Source organism: Pan paniscus, chromosome 7 (assembly GCF_029289425.2).
Source record: "Pan paniscus chromosome 7, NHGRI_mPanPan1-v2.0_pri, whole genome shotgun sequence".
NCBI lineage: Eukaryota > Metazoa > Chordata > Mammalia > Primates > Hominidae > Pan > Pan paniscus.
This window is the reverse complement of record NC_073256.2, coordinates 68566755-68586857: the sequence shown is the minus strand read 5'-3', so window position 1 is coordinate 68586857 and position 20103 is coordinate 68566755. Positions and strand designations below refer to the sequence as shown.

General features: G+C 43.0%; 1 protein-coding gene across 1 annotated transcript; it reads right to left on the bottom strand.

The window, feature by feature from the left end:
* Positions 1 to 7146: 7146 nt before the first annotated feature.
* Positions 7147 to 12460, bottom strand: NPBWR1 (neuropeptides B and W receptor 1). The gene is made up of 2 exons (XM_034966085.3): positions 11511 to 12460; positions 7147 to 11166 (listed from the first exon to the last, which is right to left on the bottom strand). Exon 2 carries the CDS (start codon positions 10967 to 10969, stop codon positions 9983 to 9985), a length of 987 nt encoding a protein of 328 aa, XP_034821976.2. The 5' UTR covers positions 10970 to 11166; positions 11511 to 12460; the 3' UTR covers positions 7147 to 9982.
* Between the last annotated feature and the right edge of the window lie 7643 nt (positions 12461 to 20103).

Genomic DNA, 20103 nt, shown 5'->3' with positions numbered 1-20103 from the left:
TTGTATCTATTGATAAACCTTCCTTAAATCAATTATTACAATGTGGTTGATATTCTAACTGCACAATGGTGATTTTTCAAATTCTTTCATTTGTTTCTACATTTATTAGCTGGCTTCATCTGCAGAGAAGAGTTTAAGGAGTTCTTTTTAATGAAGTTGAATATATTAGAGTGTTTGAATGTTTAGGGAGGGGGCACTTTTCTTTTACCCTCCTAGGTTATCTGAATGTGGCCCTGGAAATTAAAGGAACAGAAAACAGATTAACAAGAGAAAAATAGAGTTTATTAACACGTGCAGCATGCATACATGTGGAGAAACTCAGTGAAGAGTAATTGAAGGGTGATTAGAACTTGGGCTTACATACCATCTCAACAAAGAACAATAAACTTACAGAGAAGTGACAAGATTTAAAAAATGGGTTTAGGCTTTTAGGGGCAGCAAACTGTGGGAAAGTAATATAAGAGGGAAACTAATGGAAGAAATGACTTGTTTAAGCAAGGTTTGCTGTGCAGATTCCTCTTGGTGCCATTTCTGGGCTACGAGTCTACTGTTGTCTCTGGTGATTAAGAGACAGGCGGCTTTTAAGCAAATGGGAGGGTAGGCAGAGAGTTGTTTTTTTTGTTTGTTTTGTTTTGTTTGAGACGAAGTCTCGCTCTTGTCCCCAAGGCTAGAGTGCAATGGCGCGATCTCGGCTCACTGCAACCTCTGCCTCCTGGGTTCAAGCAATTCTCCTGCCTCAGCCTCCTGATTAGCTGGGATTACAGGCGTCTGCCACCATGCCTGGCTAGTTTGTGTATTTTTAGTAGAGACGGGGTTTCACCATGTTGGCCAGGCTGGTCTTGAACTCCTGACCTCAGGTGATGCACCCACCTTGGCCTCCCAAAGTACTGGGATTACAGGCTTGAGCCACCGCGCCCGGCCAGAGGGCTTTTTTGAATTGGTATCCAATGTTTCTCAATTGTCTTCAGCTCAAAATAATCCTCATGCCAAAGTAGCATATTTGGAGGCCAGGCACAGTGGCTCACATCTGTAATCCCAGCACTTTGGGAAGCCAAGGCAGCAGATTACTTGAGGTCAGGAGTTCAAGACCAGCTTGGCCAATATGGTGAAATTCCGTCTCTACTAAAAATACAAAAATTAGCTGGTCATGGTGGCGCCTGCCTGTAATCCCAGCTACTTGGGGGCTGAGATAGGAGAATTGCTTGAACTGGGGAGGCAGAGGTTGTAGTGAGCTGAGACCGCACCACTGCACTCCAGCCTGGGCGACAGAGTGAGACTCCATATCCAAAAAATAAAATAAGATAAAATAAAATAACAATAGTAAAGGAATAAACTGCAGTAGAGAAATGGCAAAGACTATTATTACATTTTCGCTTTCTGTGGAGTGTTATGAGAGCAACCAGCAAGTGGGGGAAAAGTCAAGATTATTATCATTATTATTTAAAAAACTAGCATGGCTGCAACTGCGAAGCTCGATTTTTCTGCACCAGTCATCCTTAAGGTGGCAGCAAGTCCACTTTTTACCAACACCTTAAATAGAAAATACAATAACTCTTGCAGATTTATTTTATCCGTTTTGCTCCCCCTACTGAGAATAACAAATAGAATTAATTTAACTAGTTTTCTTTTTTACTTACAGGGCATAAATTATTACTCACAGAGAAAATGTTTATTTTGGGAGATTATTTATATTTCAATATATTAATGGCAAGGAAAAAAACAGAGTTTTTGATACACACCAGCAGGCCAAAGAAATAATTCTTGTACGATTTTTTTTTTTTAAAATAAAACACTACAATCAAGAGAAGCATGTGCCCTGGAAAGCCTAAACAATCAATATTTTAATATTTTAGATATTATTTGTTATTTGTTACTCAAATGATATTCACTTATTATCATAACTTCATAATCAGGCAAGCAAAAGTACAAGCTTCTGAAAGAGAGAAGTTAAAAGCAAGCCCAGAATCACTGATCATTACTGATGGGTGAGAAAATAAAATCACATCAGTGTCTCAGCTTTTACCACAATAGGGCCACATAACTCAGAGGCATGCAGTGGCAAGCTTTGATTCTCACTCTCTCAGAGCTGCATGTCATCTGAGTGGCTTTGTTCCATGTCTCATTTTGGGGTCCGGGTTGGGAGCTTTGGAAAGGCTGATGCCCCAATGCCACCTGGAGGAGCTGATCTAATTAACAGGTCTCAAAGGCAGCTTGGCCTATGTGGATGATGACTGCCGCTGTGTGTGCTGGGCCTGGCCTGGGGGTGATGCTGAACTACACAGAGGTTCTGTGGCGAGTGGGCTATGCTTTCTTGACAGATACATGTGGGTATCTCGAAACATCAGAATGCTGGTTGTCAGGGAAACCTAATATTTTAGATTGCTTGAATTTATCATTTCATTCCAAGACATTTCTTGACATTTGTAGACTAAGCTTCTTCCAAGTAACTCATTTCTTACTGAGTTCTTCTAAGCCAGGAAGAAAGTTCTCTAAAATTTCATCAAACCTGTTACATATATACACACACACACACTTCAGTTTAAAATGATGGCATTTACACAGTATTTATTTACTGTTATTTTCTATGAAAGCCCTACTATAAGAACAGGAAAGAAATTTTTTAAATGGACAAAGAGCTAGATAAGCGATAACAAGGGTGAGAGATATCAATGGCTTTTGATAGGCTGGTCAGCAGAAGGAGCACTTGTAAGCAACAGAATGCAGAAATGTCTACAGCAGGACACACCAACTTTTTATCCAACCTAATTTGCTTCCAAAGCCACTCAGAGAGACCATCGTGCCCATGGAAGTTGGGGGTGAGCTGCAGGGCCACAAACAGGGAGGCTGAAGGAAAGCTATGTGAAGAATGGTTAGGCTCCCCAGCCTGGCCGCTGTAGCCAGGAGACGCTTGCTCCCCATCTCTGCTGGAGACTGGAGTTTCACAGCCTGGAGAAATTGGTCCCAGAGATGTGTTGCAGGGAACCAGGTACTGCAAAAAGACAGGAACTAAGTACAGGAACAAAAAATAGGCAGACAAATTAAAAGTCTGAAAACAGAATAAGTGGAGAGACCCCCTGAACACAACTGGCTTTCAAAAGTGTCAACAACCCCACCCCCAAAATCTTCACTATCGTGTCTAAAATTAAGCAAGTAAAACATTGAGGTATAAACCTATAATTCAGTAATAAGGAGGTAAATCCCAGAATCAACAGTTAATGTGGCTGGGAGGGACTATGGCCAGTTGGGACTGGGTGGAAACTTGATGCTTTTAATAAATCTTCTGCTACAATCAAAAGTTGTAGAAATTTAAAATCAGCAAGAAAAAGACAAATAATCCCATTAAACAATGGGAAAATGACATGAGTAGGCATTTCTCAAAAGAAGATGTAGAAATGGCCAACAAAGTCCAGGAGTGGTGGCTCATGCCTGTAATCCCAGCACTTTGGAGGCCAAGGCAGGGGGATCACTTGCAGTAAGGAGTTCGAGACCAGCCTGGCCAACATTGTGAAACCTGGCTCTACCGAAAAATACAAAAATTAGCTGGGCATTTCAGCAGCCACCTGTAATCCCAGCTACTTAGGAGGCTGAGGCAAGAGAATCGCTTGAACCCAGGAGGTGGAGGTTGCAATGAGTCCAGATCATGCCACTGCACTCCAGCCTGAGCAACAGAGCGAGATTCTGTCTCAAAAAAAAGAAAAGAAATGGCCAACAAACATGAAAAAATGCTGAACATCAACATCACTGTAATCATCAGGGAAATGCAAACAAAACCACATAAGATTCCACCTTACCCCAGCCAGAATGGCGATTACTCAAAAGTCATAAAACAATAGATGTTGGCATGGATGTGGTGAAAAGTGAATGCTTATACACTGTTGGTGGGAATGTGAATCAGTACAACCTCTATGGGAAACAGTATGGAGTTTTCTCAAAGAACTCAAAGTAAACCTACCATTCAATCCAGCATCCCACTAATGGAGACCTAACCAAAGGAAAAGAAGTCATTATATCAAAAAGATACCTACTTTTGTAGGTTTATGACAGCACAATTCACAATGGCAAAGATATGGAGCCAACTTAAGTGGCCACCAGCAGATGAGTGGATAAAGAAAACGTGGAATATATACACCATGGAATACTACTCAGCCCCTAAAAAGAATGAAATAATGTCTTCTGCAGCAACTTGGATGGAGCTGGAGGACATTATTCTTAGTGAAGTAACTAGGAATGAAAAACCAAATACAGTACTTACTCACCTATACGTGGGAGCTAAGCTATGGGTACTAAAGGCATACAGAGCGGTATAATGGGTATGACGTACACTACTTGCGTGATGAGTGCACTAAAATCTCAGACTTCACCACTATACAATTCATCCATGTAACCAAAAACCATTTGTACTCCTAAAGCTGTTGAAATGTTTTACATTTGGCTGTTTTCAAATTTAATTTAAAATTAAGTATTACTTTGATAAAAATTAAACTATCTCAAGCTAGGCGAGGTGGCACTTACCAGTAGTCTTAATTACTCAGAAGGCTGAGGTGGGAGGATCACGTGAGCCTAAGAGTTCAACTCCAGCCTGGGCAACATAGTGAGACCTCATTGTTTAAATAAATAAAACAATCTCAAACATAAAATTTAAACACAAATTGAGCTCAACATTATTAAATGAAAGTTCAAAAAATTATGTGGATTATTGTTTTCATTATCACTTGAAAGATTCAATAGAAAAGTTATATAGATGCATTCTTCCTTTCAACTGGAAGTATAAAAGTCACAAGAGGCCGGGCGTGGTGGCTCACCCCTGTAATCCCAGCACTTTGGGAGGCCGAGGTGGGCGGGTCACGAGGTCAGGCGATTGAGACCATCCTGGCTAACACGGTGAAACCCCATCTCTACTAAAAAAAAATACAAAAAAAGTTAGCAGGGCATGGTGGCGGGCACCTGTAGTCCCAGCTACTCGGGAGGCTAAGGCAGGAGAATGGCGTGAACCCGGGAGGCAGAGCTTGCAGTGAGCCGAGATCACGCCACTACTACACTCCAGCCTGGGCAATACAGCGAGACTACGTCTCAAAAAAAAAAAAAAAAAGGAAAAGGAAAAAAAAGTCACAAGAAACCTCATTACTTAACATATTCTGTACATTTAAAATACGTTTTCATTTTAAATAAATGTGTTTAAAGGTTTAGTATAATCTTTAACCATAATAATAAATTGTCATAATAAATCCAAGATGCAGTTTTTTAAGGAATTATGTAACTCCCTTTTAACTAAGACCCCTGGAACTCCTCTGTAAAGAGAATAAATAGAATGTAGCAATGAAGAGTGGTATTTTTATTGGAAGAGAGGAGTTAAAGGAATCAAAATAGTATTATGTAGGAAAATGTGGATAATTCACTTGGTACTTTTGCAGGTGTAAATATTTACATCTTTTCAGGTTTGATTGCTGCATTCACACCACGGTTACTGTATAGGGCTGGTCTTTCTTCCTCTACCAGATCATTCATCACTGCCTAAAGGAAGAAGCTGCTTTGGCAAATGGATGAATCATTTAAGATGTCCGTTTTGTTGTTACTATTTAGCATTCACAAATGATTTGCCCCTCACCTTTGGGAACTCTCGCAATTTCTCCCACATTTTTGACTATGCACACACCCACTCTTTCCATGGTAAACGGTGGCCTGGTTATTGCAGTTGTGACTCTGGTCCTTGGGTTACCTCAGAATGGGGGTGAGTTAACCTTCTGGTCGAACAATATGAGAAGATCCAGATTTTACAGGAAGATGCTGAGCCGCTCCCTGGGTCTTGGCCCAACAGGGCATCAGGTCTGTGTGCACTATTGACCCCCAGGCCCAAGAGAAATCTTCTGGACTGTGGGAAGCATGCAGTTCATGCATTCTGACAGTTTCTGAGCAATATCATTTTAAATTTCCTTCCCTTTTTCCATCTTTTATTTTTATTTAACATGATGTCACCAATGTAACCTTATGAGATATGGTATAAACAAATAAATTTCCCTCGCCCTAAATTCAAGGACAGCATCATCCATTGCAAAGCTCCATTCTACAGAGTACAGCCATCATTAGCATTGTATCCTATATGAACAGTCCCTCTGGGGCACAGTTCCACGTACATAAAGCGTGGAGGCTGCTATGCACATGGTGCCTTTGTGTGACAGCTCTGTTAGAAATTTTTATTCTCATATAACTTTCAACAATCCCATACACTTTGTAAGTCTCTGAATTAAGACTGAAGTTTTATAATATTAAATCTTACCCTCCCTTTATCTCATATGAGCTAATGGTAGATACAGCTTGCTTAATCTACTAAATATTTAAAAGACATCATTGTTTTCTAGTCTAATATTCCCAAATTACACATTGCAACAAATTCCATCTCTGCCGAAACAAGATGACACAATTCCTAGAATAGAATGGGAACTGGGTGGCTCTGATTGGTCTTCACTGATCTTTGTGGGCCTGGCTAAATTGAGCCACTTCCTTGTATCTTACTTTCTTTTTATGTAAAATGGGGGCCGAAGTGCCAGACCCAAAGCTGTGCTAATAAAAGACCATTATGGGCAGAATTCTCTGATCTCTTTCTTAATGTGCATAAGCATAGATGATTAATATCCAAAGAGAGTTTACTGTTTTTTTGTCTTGCTGTTGTTTTCCCAGCATGTTGCTGAGGAAAGAAGGGTTTATAATAAGTTCGTGAGTTTTTCAGGTGAGATTCTCCACCTTGCATATTTGTGCTGTGTCTATGCATATTGCTGATAGCAATGTGTATGCTAATAATTGAAGCAATTTCTCTTCCCTTCTCCCCCTCCACATAGCTGCTCAAATATTTAAGAAATGAGGCTTTTGATGGTATGATAAAAGTTTAGCATCCTTTCTCCGCCCAGCATAAGTTCTGGAATCTCTGCGTTTATCAGCAGCTTTGCATCATTTTCACAATCAACCAAATTAAGGGGTGGGGGTGTTCATTCTTAATTTTGTCCTGTCAAATACTTCTATTTATTCATTGAGTATTCATTGGATCACTTTTCCAATGAAGGCAGTATTTTTAAATAGTAACACTGCACAAATGCTAAGGTGACTTAATTGTGGATAACTTGTTCTCAGAAAATAGAATGTTCACTTATCACACAGAATGTTTCAGCTTTTATTTTAAACTGAGCTACTCTACAATAGACTACAGAGTTTCTGCGTTTGTCAAGAGAAAACATAAGCATACACATTACATAACTGCACTAAATTAAGTAAAAGCAAACAGACATTTTTAACTATTCAAAGTGGTAAAACCAAACCATAGAGTTTACACAGAAACTGCAAGAATTCAACACAGTGTTAAAACCTTTGCAATACAGTGATGTGAATAAATTCTACTTTTGCCTGGCTTATGTGTGTATTTATCCAACCGATTACCCAAGACATAAAAAGGAAGCCTGAGATATACAGTCTACATGCTCATATGAAGGGCAACGACCTAGAAATAATGATACAACAGTTTATCCAGTGATCAGAAAGCCCAGGAGGAACTCAACTACTGAGTCCTAATTAATCCCACAGGCATACTCAGAAGCCAATCCATGCCTTGCTGGGGATGAACAGCAATGTCAGCCCGTGTATTTTTCCAGCAGTCATCTCCATAGATTCCAAGAAGGCTCAAGGTCAATCTACTGTAGGGATGAAACAGTGGACAGATGGATCACTCAGCTGTCCCCCATCTGAGTCCAGTTACTGAGCTTATTAAGACAGATGAGATACTGAATCCAGACAATCACCCCAGCTGTGTTTGTAGCCAAATGTTCACCTTACTCTTTGTCCATCACCTTAGGTAATCTAGAAGTTACTCTAAGTTTAAAACTTTAATTTTGAAAAGTTACAGAGGATTCATGAGATAATTTTGAGACTTTAAGGAAAATCAATAGAATGTTTCCTAGAAATTCGAAAGATATTAAAATGAATTCCAAGAAGCCTCTGAAGCCGGCCAGCAGAGAGAGGCCTATTCAAATGCCATGAGGTCCACCACTCGAAACTCATTGCAGATGAAAACTTTCTTTTAAACAATTTACTATTATTTGCCACCCAAGACAGAAGGTTTTTTAATGTATATTTTCTAAACTGATGGCTATGAATTATTTCAATGTTCCTAAAAACTCTGAAAGCTAAGAAAGCAATTCTCATTCACCAAAATCAGAGAGGGGGTTTGCTTCCCCCCATTCCAAGGGGGCGTTTTTTCCTTCCAAATATTTATTAAAAGCTATTTTCAACCTAAATAATTGAGAAATTGTTTGAAGATGCCAAACTAAGCAAACAAAATGTGCTGCAACACTCACATTTTTTTCCTCACACATGACATAGGAAACAAACATTTGTAGAAATTTTCATCCTGTTTGCACTTCATCCTAAAGATTAATACCTTTTAAAACACCATAATCAATTACCAGAGTTTGGTTAGGGTTCGGCCCTCATGTCTAAGGCTAAACTGCAGAGGATTGGGCAAACCCAATGCCAGTCCTCTCTCTTAATCCACTTTGTCTTCCATATGCAGAGATAAAAACACAGGTAGGGTGCTGGCCAGTCTCCCTGGTGACTCCAGGACCAGTATTTACCAGGTTTACCGGGACTACCTACCGGATGCCGTCTACAAGTAAGGAATAAAGCCCAGGTAATCCACAGCTCCCTGTGAAAAGTACAGCAGAGAAAACCTGAAGCCGTCGGTCATCCCTGCTTCCTGCTCTCCCTAAGGCGGGGCCAAGGAAGCAGAGGAGAAAGGGAACACAAGAGAATAGATCGCATTTCTTTTTATCTTATTTGATCTTCATGGCAACTCGTGAGATTAGGACATGTACATTATTTATAAAGTTTTCAGTCCTGAAAAACAGTACACACATGAACAGTTACAACAAACTGATCTAAGTAAGACAAGAGACGAGGCCAATTGGGGGAATAGGGGTGGGGCTTGGCATCCTCTATAAGCAACGATAACCAGTGCGCCACAGCGCTGTGAAGCGCGCTCAGCCGGAGTGCTCCACCACAAAGCCCCGCGGTCCTCCGACGCTAAGCACTCGGCCGCTGGCTCCTCCAGGGGGCGCCGGAACCGCGCGCCCGGGCTACTCCGGGTTCCTTGCTCCGGGAGTCTGACATTTTCAGGGGAGATCACGGATAGGAAAGGGAAAAGGCAAAGAAAAGAAGGAGTTGGGGCAGACAGAAAGAAGGATCACTATTCGTATCATATTCTAGGCAGTCACTGCCAAGCGCCAGCCTCCTTCCCCGCATCTCATGCCTCCGCAAACGCGCGCACACCACACACACACACACACACAGGTGTATACACACTCCGATGGGGCATCCCGAGTTGTTGTGTTTTCCCCAGTTGAAGAGGCGCTGGCGGCCTCGGCAGCGGTCCCCGCCCGCGGCGCCAGGCCAAGCGGGTCTCACAGGGGTGGGCGCCAAACGCGCGCGCCTGACCGTCTTCCCAGAGCGCGCGGAGGACAAGGGGACCCGCCGGGGCTGTGCGCCAGCTACAGCAGGGGCCACGCGGAGCCGACGCCTGGGGGCGCCGGCAGCGTCCTCGGGCCTCCCTTCGAAGGCGCGGAGAGTTCCGACTCCAGCCAGGTTCCAGACTGCCAGGACTCGGGTGGGGGAGCAGGGAGCAGGGCAGGGAGGGGGCTGTTCCCAGCAATACCGTCCTCCTCCTCTACCCTCCTCTTCCTCCACCTCGGCTTTAGGGAGCCCTCAGTGTGGCGATCTCAGCCTCAGTTCTCCTCACCCGGCGTGGCCGCGCATCACCTGGAGGGCTTGGCAAGGTCAACCTGCGGGCGCAGTCGCAGCGCTTCCGATCTGCTAGGTCGGGGATGAGGCGCGAGTCGGTTTCCCCGGGAGGCCTAGGCGGCCTGTCTGGTCCCGCACTCTGGCGCCGGCTCCTCCCTCGCTGGCCAGGGGTGGCGGGCAGTTGCGGAGCCGGACGCTGGGGGAGTCAGGCTGCCGCGCGGCAAGTTATCAGCTGGCGGAGGTTCCTGCGGAAGCTGGCGTCCAGGAAGGCGTAGAGGAAGGGGTTGAGGCAGCTGTTGGCGTAGCTCAGGCTGGTGATGAAGTAGGAGATAGCGATGACCAGCGGCGTCTGCGGGAGGTCGGTGGTGAGCGCCACCACGGTGCTCAGGTGGTAGGGCGTCCAGCAGAGGAGGCACACCGCCAGGATCGCCACCACCAGGAAGGTCACCCGCTTCTTGGCGCGCTCCAGGGCCTTGGCGTGGCTGTCCAGCCGCATGGCATGCAGCCGGCACAGCAGGGTGGTATAGAGGACACAGATGGTGGACACGGGGATGGCGAAGCCCAGCACGAGCGTGTAGAGGCGGCTCGCGCGCCACCAGAAGGCCTCGGGCTGCGGAAAGACTAGCACGCACTGGCGCCGGCCCTGCTCGTCGTCTAGCCGGGCGAAGACTGCGAAGGGCAGCACCACGAGTGTGACGATCCCCCACACGGCCAGGCTCACCGCGCGCGCGGCGCTGTAGGTGCGGCCGGCCACCCGGCGCGACTCCGCAGTGGCCAACACCACCAGGTAGCGGTCGGCGCTCATGACGGTGAGGAAGTAGAGGCTGGAGAAGGTGTTGTACTGGTCGATAGCCACGATGAGCTTGCACATGAGCTCCCCGAAGGGCCACTGCCGCAGCAGGAAGTCGGCGATGTTGATGGGCAGCACCAGCGTGAAGAGCTCGTCGGCGATGGCCAGGTTGAGGATGAACAGGTTGGTGACGGTCTTCATGCGGGGCGCCCGCAGCAACACGTACAGCACGGCGGAGTTGCCCGCCAGACCCACGGCGCAGATCACCGCGTAGACAACTGGTACAGCCACCGCCAGCGGCGCCGGCAGCGGCGCCAGAGTCGACGCGTTGGAGCAGCTCAGCGCCGGGTCCGGGCCCGATGCGTTGGCGGGCCAGGGCTCCGAGAACGAGGCGTTGTCCATCTCAACGAGGGCAGAGGAGCCGGCGACCTGGCGTCCCCCAAGGACGCCCTACGGAGCTCAGCGGTCCTGAAGCCCGGTTCTGCACGGACCTGCTCGCGGACGCTCGTTTCAGCTCTCCAAGCCGTTCTCTGGTTTTTCCGGAGGAGGGGACCGTTCCCAGCCACCCCACGGCCCAATGTCGCCGCGGACTCACGGGGCTGGAAAGAGGAATTTAAAGCATAGGTTAGTTCGTCGACGTGTAACTTTAGAAATAGGCGCGGTCCCGAGGAGGGGTGGGGGTGGCGCCGCGGCGCCCCAAACCTCCTCCACGTGAGCGCTCTCTGCTACCTGTTGAAATCTCACTTCTACCAGTTGAATACATCAAACGAAATGCTAGAGAGAGAAGAATCCTCCATAGGAAAAATGCAAACCCTTCTCCCCTCTTTCAGGAAACTTCCGTAGACCCAGGTTACCCCACAGAATCCCGCAGTGGCAAGCTTCGGTCTCCCCAGGGTCTGTGCGCCCTCAGTAACAGCAAGCTCAACAGCAGTCTTTACCTTACCTGGCTGGCTGGGGAAGGGGTCTGCCTTTCCTGGAGCTGTCAGGAGAAAAGCCCGCCGGCTGCGGGGAGGCTGAGACGCCTGCCGGCTGGGTGTCCGCCTCCCCGTGTCTGCCTCCCCCGCGTTCGCCAGAGTCCGCAGCTCGCGTCCCCGCCGGTCCCTCCCGCGCGCCTGGAAGTGCAGGGATGGCGCAGCCGCGACTGCGTTCCACTGCCCTGACCGCCGCGCCCACCCCCACACCCCAAGTAAAATGGTCTTGGAACAGAGAACAGAAATTCCCCCAAATTTAAGGGATTCCTTTCTTCCATCCCAGTCGTGCAACCTCACTCCATCTGAAATAATAGAAAGCTCTCCTGTTAAGAATCGAATTTAAGGAAAACAAAGTTAGGGTGTAAGTGATCTATTTTTAAAGGAGAACAATGCAGTGGAGGCGCCTGTTCCATTTTTTAAACACCGTAACACAAATGGGCTAATGTAATGTGAAATCTGAAAGGAGGAAAAAGTGAGTGCAATTCTATAATGCAAATCACCTGTTTTCTGCTACGCTGGTCTTCAAGGGGATAGAAGATTGTTAGTATGTTTTCTAAAACTACTTCTACTTCTACTTTTGTGTAAGTAAAGACTTGATTAGTAAAGACAAACGGCTTCCGCAAAGCCTTTTAGGGAACCATGACAATGCGTATTTCATAAAACGTTACAAGTTGTTCAACACACTCTCTACTTATCCACACACTTGCCCGATTCTCCTGCTAATGAGAGCTATCCTGCGATCGCAGCGGAGAGTAGCCAAGGAAGGACTAGCAGGGGCAGTCTTGAACTCCCCTGTCGCTATTTCCCTGGACTTTGGATTCTTTCTCTAGGAAGGGAAAATCATCTTAGGCTCCTCACCAGTTCCCCTAAGAATCGAATGAAATAAACTAAATATTGGTTATTTCCAATTTCTGCTTTTTTTTTTCTCCACATTTCCTTTAGGAGAGAGAGCAAATTAAAACACGAGATTATATCCTCTAGTAAACTACCCTTCCACAAAAGCAGGCAAAGCCCAAATAAAGTGTATTTTTGGTCCTCTAGGATGCATCTTAGAGAAGGGGGCCTGAGATCCAGAGAGACCTAAAGTCGGCAGTAGAAGACTGTGGGGCCAGAAATATAGTAACCCCCCCATACCTACGGGGGATAGGTTCCAAGAGCCCCAGTGGATGCCTGAAACCATGGATAGTACCCATTGCGGTCAATGGGAACATGTTTCTGTTCTTCCATCCAAAAATGATGCAATAGCAAAACTAGCGTGCATTTCTTTTTTCTTCTTCACATTTTCGTGGATAGAAGATTTGTTTTTAGTAGATCTTGGCAACCTCTGCATATGATTTTTTTTCTTTCCTTATTAAGTCCAGAATTTTTACCTTTTAACTTAAAGGAGGCATTTGCAGCTTCTCTTTGGCATATCTGAATTGCCAGCATCACTTCTCTTGCACTTTGGAGCCAGAGAGAAATAAGGGCAAAAAGTCAGTAAAATCAGGGCGACTTGAACACACCGCACTGGTCATTGCCACAGTCATCTAATAACCCAGACTGTGAAGTGACTAACAGGTGGATATTGTAGACAGCAGGGAAACGCTGGGCAAAGGGAGGACTCACTTTCTGTGGGAAGGAGTAAGATGGCTGGATCTCATCACGCCAATCAGAAGTCAACACAATTGAAAACCTAGGAACTGTTTATTCCTGGAATTTTCCGTTTAATATTTTTAGACCACAGTTGACCACGAGTAACTGAAACTAGGGACTCCAAAACCACTGACAGGGGGATCCACTGTACAAAAGCTCCCTGGAATTTACCTACTCAATTATCTTTTTACCAGGATCTATACAAATCGGCTCCCCTGCAGTTTCACGCTTTCTGTGAAACAAAATAACAGATGATTCTTAAGCTATGTCCGTAAGAAACACTATATGATAAAACACCATATAATGTTAAAGAAAAAATATATATAATAGAAAATCTCCAAACGGTTGAAGATGATCAACTATATACACACACGTGTATACATACACATATATACACACACGTGTATATACACACACATATATACACACGTATATACACGCACATATACACACGTGTATATACACACATATACGCACGTGTATATACACACATACACAGTGTATATACACACATATATGCACACTTGTGTGTATATACACACATATGCACACGTGTATATACACACATACACACGTGTGTATATACACACATATATACACACGTGTGTATGTGTGTATATATGCACATGTATATAGTTTATACACGTGTGTATACACGTGTGTATGTTTGTATACACATATGCACATGTGTATATATGTGTATATACACGTATGTATACACGTGTGTCATATATGTTTATGTGTATATATACACATGTATGTATATAGTTGATCATCTTCAACCGTTTGGAGATTTTCTAGCCTTTTTATTGTTGATTTCCAGTTGAATTACACTGTAAACTGAGACCATACTCAATATGACTTCAATTCATAGATATTTTTTGAAACTTACTCCCCAGTATATAGTTATTTTCTAATTATTTCATGTGTACTTGAAAAATTGTTTTGCATTTGTTGGGTGCAAAACTCTACATATGTCAACTAGTCAAACTTACTATGTTGTTCAAATTTCTCTATTGATTTTTTTTTTTTTTTTTTTTTTTTGAGACTGGGTCTTGCTCTGTCACCCAGGCTGAAGTACAGTGGTGCAATTGCAGCTCACTGCAGCCTCAACCTCCTGGGCACAAGTAATCATCCCCTCTCAGCACCCCTAATAGCTGGGATTACAGGTGCGCATCACCACACCAGGCTAATTTTTTGTATTTTTCGTAGAGGCAGGATCTCACCATGTTGCCCAGGCTGGTCTCGAGTTCCTGAGCTCAAGCGAACCACCAACCTCAGCCTCCTAAAGTGCTGGGATTACATGTGTGAGCCACCGTGCCTGGCTTCTGCTGATATTTTTATCTAACTGTCTCATTAGTTACTGAAAGGACGGGGGGAAAATTTCAATTAATGAGTGTGAATTTCTCTACTTACGCTTTCATTATATGCTGTCAACTTGTACTACGTAATTTTACTTTTTTTTTTTTTTTTGAGATAGAGTCTCACTCACTCTGTTGCCCAGGCTGAAGTGTGGTGGTGGGAGCCTGTGCCTCCCAGGTTCAAGTGATTCTCCTGCCTCAGCCTCCCGAGTAGCTGGGACTACAGGGGCACACCACCACGCCCAGCTAATTTTCTTTTTTTTTTGTATTTTTTGTAGAGATGGGGTTTCACCATGTTGGCCAGACTGGTCTCGAACTTCTGACCTCAAGCGATCCACCTGCCTTGGCCTCCCAAAGTGCTGGGATTACAGGCACAAGCCACCATGACTGGCCAATTTTCACTACATAATTTGATGCTGTTTTATTAAGGGTACACGGGTTTAAGATCGCTATATTTTCCTGTGGAATTTACCCTTTCATCTTGATAGCCTAATTATAATGATTTTATCATCATGTTATTTGATTTTATCAAATGATCATACATTTAACATTATAATATAGAATATATCACATATAATTATAATATTATTGGTATATATTACCTTTTATCATTATAACATCTTTAGGTTTCTATTTCTTTTTTCTCTTTTTTTGTTTTTTTTTTTTTTTTTGAGACAGGGTCTCGCTCTGTCGCCCAAGCTGGAGTGCAATGGAACGATCTTGGCTCACTGCAAGCCCCACCTCCCGGGTTCACGCCATTCTCCTACCTCAGCCTCCTGAGTAGCTGGGACTACAGGCGCCTGCCACCACGCCTGGCTAATTTTTTCTATTTTTTATTAGAGATGGGGTTTCACCATGTTGGCCAGGATGGTCTCGATCTCCTGACCTCGTGATCCGCCCTCCTCGGCCTCCCAAAGTGCTGGGATTACCGGCATGAGCCACCGCGCCCAGCCGTTTCCTACTTGCTGTATGTGGCCACTTTTGTTTGATATCATTACAGCTACATTAACTGTTTTTCCATTAATATTATCATGGAACAGCTTTTTTTTAAAAAATCTTTTTACTTTAAATCTTTCTATGTCTTTGTATTTAATGTGGGTCCCATGTAAGCATTAGAACATTTGTTTTAATCCAATCTGACAGTGTCTTTGAAGTATTGAGTTCATAGTATATTAAATGTAGTTATAGATAGTATTAGGGTTGTTATGGTCTGAATGTTTTTGTCTCCCCAAAAAATTACATATTGAAAGCTAATCCTCAATTGATAGTATTTGGATATGGGCCTTTGGGAGGTGACTAGGTTCTGAGAACAGAGCCTTCATGAAGGGAATTAGTGCCCTTATAAAGGCGCAGAGTGCAAAAGCCTCTGAGGGTGTGAGGCACCACAGAGAGTCCCTGTGAAGCCCAACGCTCAGCAGAGCTGGGGTAGGTCAGCTCCCTTGACCCAGAGCAGTAAAGCAGCCAGTGTGTGACTCTAGCCCCAGGGAGCCAGGATGCAAGCCAGGTATCAAGCTGCCCTGGGAGCAGGGCCACCCAAAGCTGTGGAGACAGGTTCACCACATCAGTATGTCTGGAAGTGAGACATGGAACCAAAGAGGATTATTTTTAAGACTTAAGATTTAATGTTGGCCGAGCGCCGTGGCTCATGCCTGCAATCCCAGTACTTTGGGAGGCTGAGGTGGGTGGATCACTGAGGTCAGGAGTTGGAGACCAGCCTGGCCAACATGGTGAAACCTTGTCTCTACTAAAAAAAATACAAAAATTAGCTGGGTGTGGTGGCATACACCTGTGATCTTAGCTACTGGGGAGGCTGAGGCAGGAGAATCACTTGAACCTGGGAGGCAGAGGTTGCAGTGAGCGGAGATCACACCATTGCACTCCAGCTTGGGCAACAAGAGAGAAACTCTGTACCCACTCCCCACCCCCCCAAAAAAGATTTAATGTTTGCTCTGTTGGATTTTGGACTTGGGAAGCATTTGTTATGAATTTCTTCTTTCCTATTTCTCCCTTTGGAATGGGAATGTCTATCCTATGCCTGGTCCCACTCTTGTATTTTGGAAGCACACAACATGTTCAATCTCACAGGTTCCCATCTGAACAGCAGTTTGCCTCAGAATGAATTGTACTGTGAGTCTCCCTCATATCTGATTTTTAAATGAGACTTTGAACTTTAAACTTTTGAGTTGATGCTGGAACAAATTAAGATTTTGGGGACTATTGAGATGGAATGAATGTATGTCAGATATGAGAAGGACATGAATCTGGGGGGAGCCAAAAGTTTGAATGTTTGTGTCTCCCCAAAATTCACATACTGAAACCTAATCTTCAATGTGATGGTATTTGGAGGTGAAGCCTTGGGAGGTGATTATTAGGTCATGAGGGCAGAGCCCTAATGAATGGGATTCGTGCCGATATAAAAGAGGCCCCAAACAGATCCCTCATCTCTACTGCTTTGTGAGTTACAGCAAAAAAGATGGTCATCAGACTTCAAATTTGCCAGAACCTTGTTCTTGGACTTCCCAACCTCCACAACTGTGAGAAATAAATTTCTGTTGTTTGGAAGCCACCCAGTGTATAGTATTTCATTTAACAGCTTGAACAGACTAAAACAAGGATATATACCTGCTATATTCTTTGTCCTCTATTTTTCCTATCTCATTTCCATTGTGTTTTCCTTTCTTACATTATTTTGGATTAATTAATTTTTTTATTATTTACTTTATCCCACTCCATTAACTTATTATTTCTACATGCTTTAATCATTCTTTTAGACATACACTAGAGATTATAATATGTATTCTTAACTTACTAATAGATACTTTAAATTATTATTTTTACAACCTCCCAGAGAATGCAAAACCTTTTTAACACTGAACTCCATTTACTGCCCTCTTCCTTATGTGCAACTGTTAACATATATTCTAAATCTGCATATGTTTAAAACTCTATAAAACATTATTATTACTTTTAAACAGGAAATATGCCTTTATATTTACCCACACGTTTGTGCTCCCAGTGTTCCCTGCTCCTTCCTGCATTACTATGCATCCATCTGGTATCACTTTTCTTCTACCTAATGAATTCACTTAATATTTTAAGTGCATTCTGCTGGTGATAAACTTTTACTGCTATTGTTATTGTTTTGAAATATCTTTATTTTCCCCAACTTTTTTTTAAAGAAATGTTTCACCGGATATTAAATTTCAGGTTTGCAGTTGTTTTCTTTCAAGCGTTTGAAATTCTATGGTCTTTTTCTTCCACTATTTTTATTTTTAAAAGTGGTTTTTTATGTCACTGTAGCTCTTTGAAAGGTAATTTGTCTATTTTCTATTACTGTTATTCAAGTATATCTTTGATTTGGTCTTTCAGAAGCTACATTATGATGGGCTAGGAGTGATTTTCTTTCCATTTATCCAGGTTTTGGTTTATAGAGTTTCTTAAATCTGTGATTTAGGGGTGTGTGTGTGTGTTTGTGTGTGTGCATGTGAGTGTGTGTTTCAATTTTGGAAAGCTCTCAGCCCTCTCTCTTCAAGTACTGGTTCTGTCCCACTCTCTCTCGTCCCTCCTGCTGGGACCCCAAGTACATGCCTGTTAGGCCTTTATGCTTTCCTCTGTACTTCAATCTGGTCTTCTAAATCCTGACTTTCTTGGTTGCTCCCCAATGCCTTCAAACAGATGTTTTAGTTGCTTTCTTCTTCTTCTTCAGTTTTTATGGTAGTTCGTAATAGGAGGACTTGTGTGATATAAGCTACCTCATTTATAACCAGAAGCAGAAGGTAAAAAGTTTTATATATAAAGTTCTCTATACAGTAATTACCAAATGAAACTACATGCCTGTATGTATGTTTCATACACATAATTACTTGGAAATATGTGACATTATGGAAATATATATACCAAAATGTTAAAAATACTTCTGTAAGATATGGACTTGTCAGTAACTTTGATTTCCTTTACATTTTTCTGAATTTCCAAAACTTTTACATAAAACTTATATATTACTTTTATAATTGTAAAAATATATGTATTTATAAATATTACCATAATAGTACTTTGTAGTCATGAAATGTTACTAAGAAGAAATTAAGAATATATGGAGAAGAGATTTCTCCTAGCACTTATGAAATGACGATAACCACAAAAGAAGTGAAAACATATATGTGAAATAAACATTTACATATAGAATTTACCTTATATACCCTGAAACCTACCCACACTATTGTCAAAAAGGAAAATTTCCATTAGCAGTTTGTAGTGCTTGAACCAAAACTTTTATCAATAACAAAATACTTAACTCCAACCACCCCTTATTTTGAAAAGTATTCAATGCGATATTTGAATATTGAGTACCAAGAATAATGTTACCTAGTGCAATCACTGTCCTTGGTTTGGTGATGCTCTGACTTCCAAAACTGTTTTTTCTTAGCCAAGAAAAAAATTTTTTGAAGGCAGAAATCAAAAGATAGAAACATCGAAATCATAGTATTTGTCATACAAAAAGACTGGATGTTTTTCCTTAAAATTAACAACAAGAATGTCTTTTCTCAACCTTTCTAACCAGTCTTATGCAGGAAATTCTAGCCAGTGCAATATGGAAAGAAAAATAAATTTTAGGCCGGGCGCAGTGGCTCATGCCTGTAATCCCAGCAGTTTGGGAGGCCGAGGTGGGTGGGTCACGAGGTCAGGAGATCGAGACAATCCTGGCTAACACAGTGAAACCCAGTCTCTACTAAAAATACACAAAATTAGCCAGACATGGTGGTGGGTGCCTGTAGTCCCAGCTACTCGGGAGGCTGAAGCAGGAGAATGGTGTGAACCCGGGAGGTGGAGCTTGCAGTGAGCCGAGATCATGCCACTGCACTCCAGCCTGGGCAGCAGAGCGAGACTCGGTCTCAAAAAAAAAAAAAAAAAAAAAAAGAAAGGAAAAAGAAATTTTAAAACGTCCAATTCGGGGAACAAAGAAGTAAAACTTATTATTTGAAGAGGCAATAATTGTCTATGAAGAAACTTTTATGGAATCTATGAAAACACTTCTAAAATCTATAACTGTCTATAAATACTTCTAGAAGCTAGAATCTATAATTGTGTATGAAGAAAATTTTTGGAATCTATAAAAAAACTTCTAGAAAATTTTATGGAATCTGTAAAAACAAACTTGTTGGTAAACAAGTGGGTTTATCAAGATTGTAGGATATAAGATCCATTTAAAAGTTTTTTACATTTCTACATCCTATACGTTGTTAGTATGATCAGAAATTTAAATGTTTTTAAATTTAAATTTTTAAAAATACCATTTACAATGCTATCAAGCAATATGACTATGTAGGGATAAATCTTACAAAAGATGTAAAAGGGCCGGGCGCGGTGGCTCACGCCTGTAATCCCAGCACTTTGGGAGGCCGAGACGGGTGGATCACGAGGTCAGGAGATCGAGACCATCCTGGCTAACACGGTGAAACCCCGTTTCTACTAAAAATACAAAAAATTAGCCAGGTGCGGTGGCGGGTGCCTGTAGTCCCAGCTACTTGGGAGGCTGACGCAGGAGAATAGCATGAACCCAGGAGGCGGAGCT

What these genes read in the sequence shown, in the direction of transcription:
- NPBWR1 (XM_034966085.3), bottom strand. Translation starts at nt 10,969, where the DNA reads ATGGACAACGCCTCGTTCTCGGAGCCCTGGCCCGCCAACGCATCGGGC.